This window comes from Lutzomyia longipalpis, chromosome 4 (assembly GCF_024334085.1).
Source record: "Lutzomyia longipalpis isolate SR_M1_2022 chromosome 4, ASM2433408v1".
Lineage (NCBI taxonomy): Eukaryota > Metazoa > Arthropoda > Insecta > Diptera > Psychodidae > Lutzomyia > Lutzomyia longipalpis.
In genome coordinates, this window is record NC_074710.1 from 15044660 (window position 1) to 15054798 (window position 10139).

At 42.0% G+C, this 10139-nt stretch overlaps 1 protein-coding gene across 1 annotated transcript; it reads right to left on the reverse strand.

Annotated features, from left to right (window-relative positions):
* Positions 1–425: 425 nt before the first annotated feature.
* LOC129794537 (protein lin-28-like) lies at positions 426–797 on the reverse strand. The gene has a single exon (XM_055835291.1). It carries the CDS (start codon positions 795–797, stop codon positions 426–428), a length of 372 nt encoding a protein of 123 aa, XP_055691266.1.
* Between the last annotated feature and the right edge of the window lie 9342 nt (positions 798–10139).

Here is a 10139-nt window from a genome sequence, read left to right on the forward strand (position 1 = left end):
CGAAGTTATCACTGGACGTAGCAATATTTAATTCACTGATTACATGGGCTTTTGGACACACATTTCCCGAAGGTTTTCCGACAAAGAACTTTTGGCGATTGAATTTTTCACGGTAATTTTTCTTTTCTGAAACCGTACTATTTACTTCACTTGCCACAATATGTTCCAAACCTTGATGAGATTCATGAGATTCTACACTAACTTCTTGAGATACCTCAGACGCGAATTCTTCTATATCATTTACATTATCTAAACTTTGATTTCTTGAATTACTGTTTACAAACACTAAAGATTCAGTAAGACTGCACACTTCTGCACTGTTCCCCCCATCCCTCTCTGCCAATTTTCTTCATGCAAATAGGATGAGTTGATAAATTCGCGATTATTGAAGGTTTCAGATTTCTCGGCGACTCGCGACACCTTCTCTACCGAGACGCCCTGTCGCCCCCCTTGGTGTTACAGACCGGACACCTCGACGTAATGGTGTTTTCTAAGCCGCATTTATAGCACATTACGTTACACTTTCTGGGTTCCTTGCAATCCTTGATCTTATGTGGACCGCCACAATTTACGCACTTTACCGCATTTTGTCCCTCATTTCGCGAACCTGAACGATTTGTATTTTGATTATTTCGTCCACCACGCTGATTTCCACGAGAATTAATACCGCGTTGCTGTTGTTCTGACACTTCTTGTACTTGATTTTGATTCTGGGAGCCCCGTTTTGGAAGATTTGGTTGAGGAGCATACAATCTATTGTACTCAATTTGCTTGAGAAGTGATCCAAGATGTGCCATTGAATTAATTTGAGTTAAGGCCAGCGCATTTGAAAAAGAATACATTAAATTTCTTCGGGTGAGCCTTATTTTTTCATTCTCTGAAATCTTATCTTCTAATTCATCAAAAAGCTCTTGTAGAGCCGCGAGAAAAACCTCTACTGGCTCCCCTGGCCTTTGTTTTCTTTCTTCAATGCGCCTCCTTATTGAGAAGTCACTTTCTACATCCTGAAAAGCAGATTTTATAGCAACAGTAAAAGATTCCCATGTGGTGAGGTATTGCCAACACGAATTATACCACAAGAGAGCATCTCCTGTGAGAAAAAAACGTACAGCGCGATTTAGAACTTGCAAAGGAACGCCTTGAGCTGCGCTCATTCGCTCAAGGTCAATAATAAAGGACTTGACTTTCTTGGCTCCTCTCGCACCAGAAAAAGAGATCCCCCAGTCCTTGAAAGAACCTGGGGTAACTCTTACCATTGGCTCGATCGGATAATAAGTCCCTGTTACACATTCTGCACCATTATTTTGATTTTGAGGTGGATTATTTTGTGGAGGATATTGCAATGGACGGAATGCAGGAATTGTAGGGTTAAGTTGAGTTGTTTGATTTGTAAGAAAAGGAATTTCCCAATTATACCTTGCGATATTCCCTCTGCCGCGGCCACCCATAGAACCAACAGACAAAGATTCACTCTCATTAGAATTTTGTAACTTGTGTTTTTCCTCATATTCGCCCATATGCTTCTCCAATAATTTCAACACTTTCCGCGACCGCGTTTTATCCGGATCACTGTCATCGGCAACGTACTTGCAGCGGTGACGCAAATGCTCGAACAATACTCTTATGCCTCGCTCCCAATCGGGTTTAGGATCAATAAGATTAAACTCAAACTCCGCGACACGCACTATCAAATCTTTAGTCGAATTATTTCCTTGAATCACCACCCTTTCTGTACTTTCCCAGTGTTTTAACAACTCCGAGGATAGGTTGCGATTTTCCCAAGGTTCACCTTTATTACGCAAGGTTCGTCAACAATGAAAAATCCAATTGATTACTTGACCTGGTTCGCGGAACAGCTCCCAAATTCCCGGCCGCACCAAGACCGAAACCCGAAGGCCTTCCGAAGTTATCCATTCGGTTAACTTACACGTAAACAATTCTATGTATGTAAAAAATTAATCCCCCCAAAACCACCCAATGGGCCCTGGATGAGTGTTGGAAGATAATTTTCACAAATTCGCAAACTTACTCGTGCAAAACTCGCGCAAATCTATCACTTAACGAGCACAATAACGGTAAATTTAACGGTACTAAAATCTTCTGGCAGCAAATACCTCCAAATTTCTTTTTTCTACACTCGGCGTAATTTATTACCCCGCGTAATATAATCGTGCAGAATGCGCAACTTCCCAATATCTCACCACGTGGTAATGTAAAAAATGATATAATTTTTAAGATAATTAGATATTTTTCACCAGACAGCTTCCACACGTAGAGCTTATGCTTTTACACTTTTCGAGCTACGTTGGGCGCCAAATTTGTTACGATGTCCTCTTTATCCAGCTCTTTTCGGCCAGCTTGTATAGTTACTTACCTGCCGGTGTGCTTTTTTTGTAGGGGCGCCAGATCTCCAAGGAGATCGCACACCGGGGGTTTTTGAGAGGAAAAGATCGCACAATTTGGGGAGGTTTTTAATTAAAAAAGAAAATTTTAACTTAAACCTCACTTTAATTAAAAAAAGAGAAAATTATAAATTTGGACTTTAATTAATTTACTTTACACTGTTTATTCTATTTAAAAAAGAAAATGATTTTATATAAATTTAATTTAAAGAAATTGACTCTACTTTAATTTTACACTTCAATTATTCAATTTTAAAGAAAAAGGGATTTTATTAACGCGGTATGTTGAGATGATGATGTTGCAGCTAGGAGAGCTGAATCCAGAAGAAAGATGAGTACTCTCACAAGAACCGGCGATAGCCCAAAAAATCCCCACCACCGATCTTTCGATCTCTCTGCATTTCCCTGAGAGGATTTTGGATAATTTTCTACCGCCTAAATCTATACACCAGCCTAGCGCATGTACATGAAAATATGAATGTAACAAATTAGTCAAGAGAAAAGAACTCAAAAGAATTTAAACATATATAATTATTATACTTTGTAAGACTAATAATATCTGTTTTTCCATTTTTCTGCCTTCTTTAAAGAAATTCTTGGAAATTAAGCTTGTTTTGGGACAACTTCGTCTCTCGTGGTACCTCGCTTGTTTCTATTTTTGAACCACTCTCTATGAGTTAATGTTACTTTGTTGCTCAACAACGTATAACAGGCGGGACATATCACGTGTGAAGGGAGAAAATTGATTTTTCGTCAAAGTTCCATTTTGATGAAGATATTGGGACATCCATGGGGCTCCTCAGCACACACTCACTAAAAGGATGTTTTGTCATCCCCTTGGCAACCCTTTCAGAGAGACTACCACCACCAATCTACCCCTTCTACATCTGCAAAATACCTACAAATTATCTCTTCTACAAGGGTGATGAAGTTTTCAAAGGAGGGGGCTCTGTATCAATTACATAATTGATGGATAGCAATGTGGGAACAACATTAATGTTTGATTGAAACATTTCGTTGTGGATAATGAGAGAATCTTGTCTCTCTACATGATGGGACATTCTTCCTCTCTCTCGTTCTTTGCCAATTGATAGTGAGGGGGTGGCCATACAGGGTGATGCGAAAGAAGAATCAATTTATTAGACACATCACCAACATCTGAATTTCGTGGCCTAAACTTTTGTCATCATTGTGCGAATTTTATTGCCTTTGGGAGCAATTTGGCGGGGGAGGTAATTTGATTAGAAAGTTTTGTTCTTCGGGATGGGCTTCTACTGCTGTATGCTTGTGTGTCAAAACATACGCAAAGTAATTTGCCTCAATGCAGGTCTTCTTATATACTGTTTACACACTAAATACGGGAGTGTGGGGCGTATAGGGGGGCACTCTTGATGCCTCAAAGTCACGCAGAAGTCAAACTGTCTCCCCTTAAGTGATGAATTCTCTTTGTCTTTGGGCCCACCCTAAATTGATTGGAAATCTCACGTAAAGCACTCAATCTTCTCTCTTCCACAGAGATTGATATTCTTCTTTCTTACATACCATCGCATCGTCTGGAATTCAAGGTAAACTTCATGCAAAGCTTTAATACACCTGCCTGGAATTTTTTTTCTGTTCCTTTTGATAAATCCACCCGGCGTCTCCATCGAAGAAGAAAAGAAAAAAAACGGTCTAAAAGATTAACTCTAAATAGTCCTTCAAAGAATTTTCCTACGAAACTCCCCTCGTTGCCCATCAATTAATCTAATTTCCCCTCCCAGTGTGAGATGAAGAGCAAAATTCTCAAGTCACAGCAGGGGAGGGTATTCTTCAAACCCTCCAAAGTAAGGCATTTCTTGCCGGACAATTATTTTGTGCCGCAAGCTTTTGAAATATATTGTATGGAGTTGCCTCAACAATTTGTAGCACATAAATCATCAAGTTTTTCACCACACGCTGGTCCAAAATTCACTCACCCGGCAATTTTCTTCGTTTTACATTGGGTGTGCAGCAGTATCTTCCTTGGGGGAGCCAAAAAGGAGCTACTGCTTGTGCTGCAGAGCACCCTGCACCACCTCCATCTACTTTCCGTACCATCTTCTCACAGCAGGAAGAAACGATGCACTTGCATGACTTTCAATTTAATTGCAACTATTTTCGCTGTAGGGAAGCTCCGATATTTTTTCTCCCATTTCGAAAAGGATTTATTTTATTTCTCTGAGATTTTCTTTTTAATTTGCTTTTATTTAGGGTCAAATGAAAGGTTAAAGGTTATGTAATATGATAATTGGGAAATTGTTTTTATTTTAAACAAAAAGTTTATTCATCTATATTCATTTATTTGAGAAAATGGTCGGGATGATTTTTGGACAATTTTTTTATTAGAATAACTACACACACACATGTTTTGAATTTACTACTTACTGTGGCCAGGTCTCGGATGAGTATGTGAGTACTGGCAAGATCATGACCTTGTACAGCAGGAGCTTTGTCTTGATGGACAGGTGTTTGGATCTGAAGAGTCTTGATAGACTGAAGTAGGCCTTGTTTGCTTTTAACAGCCGCGCGCGGACTTCGGTGGTGGTGTTGTTGTCGGCTGTTATTGTGGACCCAAGGTAGACGAAGGATTCTACGACCTCAAATCTGTAGTTTCCGACTTCTACTTGACCAATGTTCTCCGTAGATGAAGTTGGAGTCGTAGTTGGCGTTTTTGCTGACGATGCCACCATATATTTTGTTTTGTCCTCGTTGATGTGCAGCCCCAAATCTTGCGCAGAGCGTTCAATCTGGGTGAAGGACTCTTTGACATCACGGGAATTGCGCCCCATGATGTCTATATCGTCAGCATACGCGAGAAGCTGCGTGGACTTATTGAGTATGGTCCCCCTCATGCGCACGCCGGAGTCTCGAATCGCTTTCTCAAGTGCCAGGTTGAAGAGAACGCACGAGAGTCCGTCCCCCTGTCTGAGTCCATTTTTGACGTGGAACTCCCTTGAAAGCGATCCGTCCACCTTTACTCTGCTCCTCACATCGGTCATGGTCATTCTGGTCAGTCTTATCAACTTTTCAGGGATGCCTAATTCCCTCATGGCAACGTAGAGTTTCACCCTGGCTATGCTGTCGTAGGCCGCCTTGAAGTCGATAAAGAGATGGTGGAGAACTTGGTCATACTCTCTCATCTTCTCCATGCATTGCCTCAGGGAAAAGATTTGGTCGGCTGTTGATTTTCCTGGGGTGAAGCCGCACTGATAGTTTCCAATTGCGGCTTGGGCGTATGGGGCTATCCGACCAAGTAGGATAGAGGAGAATATCTTATAGGCGGTACTCAACAGCGTGATACCTCTATATTGGCTGCACTTGGTGATATCTCCTTTCTTGAATATGGGACAGATGACGCCTATTTTCCAATCCGCTGGCATCACCTCCTCGTCCCACACTCTGAGCACCAATTGATGGAGACCTGAGTGCAAACGGTCCCCCCCACATTGGAGCAGCTCTGATGCGATTCCGTCAGGCCCCGGCGCTCTATTGTGCTTGAGCCGCCGAATCGCAGCCATAGTCTCATCCATGCTCGGTGGATCCAGCATGTCATTGTTGGCTTGAAGGTGTGGAATCGTCACCTCGTCCTCGAGCTGCCCATTCAGTAGTTCATCAAAATGCTCAGCCCAACGCTCCAGGATGCCCTCCTGATCGGAGACCAGGTTTCCCTGTTTGTCCCTGCAAGATGAACACTTCGGTGTATACGGTTTCATCCCGCGAACACGCTGGTAAAATCTCCGCGCCTGGTGCGGCTGCTTCCTGTATCCTTCTAGTTCACAGACTAGTTCTTTTTCCCAAGCTTCTTTTTTCCGTCGGTGAACTTTTTTCTCCTTTCTTCTGAGATCCCGATAAGACTCCACGCGTGATCGTGTTCTTGAACTCAGCATAGCTCGGTATGCTGCATTCTTTTGCTCAGTGGCTAGCTTGCATTCATCGTCGAACCAGTCGTTCCGATCTGCTTTCCGACCGAGGCCAAGGGTGGTGGAGGCCTTCCCAATGACGACGCTCTTAACATGCTCCCACATGTCGTTGATGGGCATCCCGTCTCCAGGTCCACTTGCATTATTTGCAAGGGCGGCATCAACTTCCTCTGCATATTTTGCACGAAGCTGCTCATTTTTCAGTGCTTCTATGTTGATCTTCACCGACTTTGTTGCTGCCACCCCTTTGAAGGTGGCCACCCGAGCTCTGAACACAGCCCCAACGAGGAAGTGGTCAGAATCGACGTTTGCTCCACGGAACGTTCTCACGTTCAGTAGGGACGTTTGATGTCGGCGGTCGATCAGCACGTGGTCAATCTGGTTGAAGGTTATTCCATCCGGTGAAGCCCAAGTGGCTTTGTAGATGTTTTTCCGCGCGAACCGGGTACTCCCAACCACCAGGTTGTGTGCAGCGGCGAGATTGATGATGCGTTGTCCATTGTCATTGGAGTTCTCATGCAAGCTATGGTCACCAGTATACCGCCTGTGGACTGGTTCCCTCCCTATCTTTGCATTCATGTCCCCAAGAACGATTTTGACATCATATCTTGGGCAGGCGTTGAGGGCTTGTTCCACCAAATCGTAGAGGTTATCCTTTTCCGACTCGCTGGAATCCTCCGTAGGGGCATGAACATTTATGAGGCTGATGTTCTGGAATTTGCCTCGCACGCGCAGAGTGCACAGCCTCTCACTTATCGGTTTGAAGCCGATTACCGCGGGCTTCACTTTACGGCTGACCAGGAAGCCCACGCCGAGCATATGATGTTTAGGATGGCAACTATAATAGATATTATAGTCACGCTTCTCCAGAACACCTTGTCCTGTCCAGCGCATTTCTTGGATGGCGGTGATGTCAGCCTTATATTGGGACAGGGTATCGGCCAGTTGCGCTGCCGCGCGAGCTCTATACAGGGAGCGCACGTTCCATGAGAAAATGCGTAAATCATTGTCCGGTTTACTAGGCTTTGGTCGTCGTCGGTGTATCAGTCCAGATCCGAGGCTCCTTAATTCATTCTCACCAGGGGTTTTTTTACAAGAAGGGGAAGGTAGCCCCAAGCTAAACCTGCATTATCCGGCGTGGACGGAAATGGGCTGGTTCGCGGCATAGGTTTGACCATAGGTTTATCGTGGGCGTGAAGAGCACTTCACCAACACGTACTACTAGCTATACCTAATGCTAACTGCGGACGGTATTAACCCAACGCAGCCGTTGCTGCATGGCGTTAAAAAAAGGAAAAATATTGCAAATAGAGTTATGCATACATACATATACTACTGGCAAGGGGGTGAGGGGTGAGTGGGCGGTGTTGTTTGTAAAAGCGCCAAACAAACATTGACTGAAAGTAATTGAAATAAATATGGATTCTCTCGTTATTTTTTTTTCGGTGTATCACTGTAAGCGTCCTCAAGCCACCACCCCCTTCACCATGAAAAAAAAACATCCCCTAAACAGACACACACGCACACAGAACAAAAGTGTCAACACAATCCATACAAATTGACTTAATTGACATTCAGCAAATAATTTATTGCATTGGAAAGTTGCTGGACAAAAATTTCACCAAAGCGCCATTCGCAATTATTTTCCCAGGGACTCCATCATGGGGTCGTTTGTTTGCTCACTCTCTCTTTCTCTTTTTTTGCCGGGCGTTGGAGGGTGAGGGAGGGTATATTTGGAGGTTTTGTATTTCTCTTTGTGCCTGTCGTCAATTTTAATTACACCCCCAAAATGTGTGCGCGTAGAAGGAGGATTGAATTAGCCCCAGGAATTATATAGCTAACAGCAAACCAACGTACAAAATGTCCCCGCCGGATATTATATCGTTTGTTGTAATATGTACGTACATAGCATGGAAAGAGCGTGAAGGAATATTCATATTAGATCCAATTTTATTGGTGTTTTTGGCAACAACCATAAAAATTAATTCCCACAACTTGGCTTTCAGCTCTTCATGGGGAATTATTGGTATGATTTTGATTCCTTTTTTGGCTCCCAACATGCCTCTCTTGTGTGTGTGTTATCTCGCAAACAACATCATTACAATAGCACTGATTGCCGCCCTTGCTTTCTAACTCACCCCAAATTCCCCAACACACCCATTTATATATACAACACACATATAATATGAATTTTGAGGGTGACTGAAGGAGCCATAAAATTGATTATGTCTTCATGGAAAATTTATCTCTCTATCCCTTTTTAATGTCACCCACCCCCACTCTGCCTCCCTCCATCAATAAGAGTGAAAAGCGCTGAGCTTTTCCAACGATAACCATCCATAGCACGTGCATTTGGATATTTCTTCATTTTCCCACACACACACACACTCAGTTAATATTAGGGAGCCCTCCACATTTATTGCCATCCCCCCACGCAATTGTTCACAAATCGGGAGAGAAAGATGATTTCGTGGTAGCGATAACCACAATGTTGTAGCATAAAATTGATATTACTCACCAAATTTCATCTCCAAAATCCCAATTTTGAAATCACACCAATAGTAATATGAAGAAGGTGATGGCATTTGGTGGATTTATTTCATTTATAATTTTGGAAGGGGGTGGAATGCAGGGGCGTACCCAGGTACGGTGTTTAGATGTCTAAACAGCTCCTAATTGTTCAGAAAGTTCAAGCTTTTTTTTAAAGATCAAACGAAATTATTTTAATGTTTAAAAGGGATTTTCAAACGTTAGAAAAAAAACGACAATTTTTATAATCAGAAAGTTTCCTTTTTTTTCAGTTTCTTGCCAGTAAAAATTTTTAACAAAAAGATGCAGGAAATGTGCCTTATTCATCGACCAAGAAACATTTGAAATTCGCTTGGAATCTTGATATTTCAGTGGAAAATTCAAAGATTTCAAGGGTTTCTTGGTTGCTGAATAAGGCCCAATATCAGCATAAATATCTAGCGTAATAACACAGTGATGGCCATAAAAAATTTTCATTCAAACTTAAAGTTTTTGTGATGAAAATTCTTTATTCCCAATAGGGTCGGATTCACTTGCAAAAATCATTATGCGTTTGCATAAATCACATGCGAGAACTAATACAAACTATTGGACATTTTATTGAGTATTTTTTTCATTCCAACAAAATTGTAAAATGTTCACGTAAATTGATTAATAGTTCCCATAATGCGTTGCACCACAAGGGCTAAAGTATGATTTATTTGCATTGATTTTTTTTAATTTATCGATGCTGCATTTTTCAAGTGAAAGCTCCGAAAGAAAAAAAATCATGAAAAGCATAATGTTTGATGTTTTAATGTTATCAGTGTGTGTGTGTGGCATCTTTGTGGTGTTATTTCTTGGGTGTTGAATCATGTGTTATGTGTGGAGATGCTAAAAATATGCTTCAAGTTGCAACACGGTGAGAGCTTTCAAGATGCTTGGAAGTTTTTTTTTCTTAAAAAAAAGAGGAAGAGAAGAAAAGCTGACCGGAGGAGTCGACATCAATTTATTCGCCATAAATCAAATCAACAGGTTCACAGGAGACCACACACAGACACCCCGAACCAACATCAGAATGTAATTTATCCCGCACACCACACATACGGCGGATGCTTCACGAAGAAGGACCTTCTTTGCTGACCCCCAAAGGCATGTTTAGAAAGGAAAAAAGAGGGAAATGCGAGGAGCTCAAGTTTAAAGGCGGCAACACACCCCTTTAAAAGCTCCTTATGCAAAATAGCACGATTGGAATTTACATTGATATGTATCGCAGAAATGGATCAGCAGT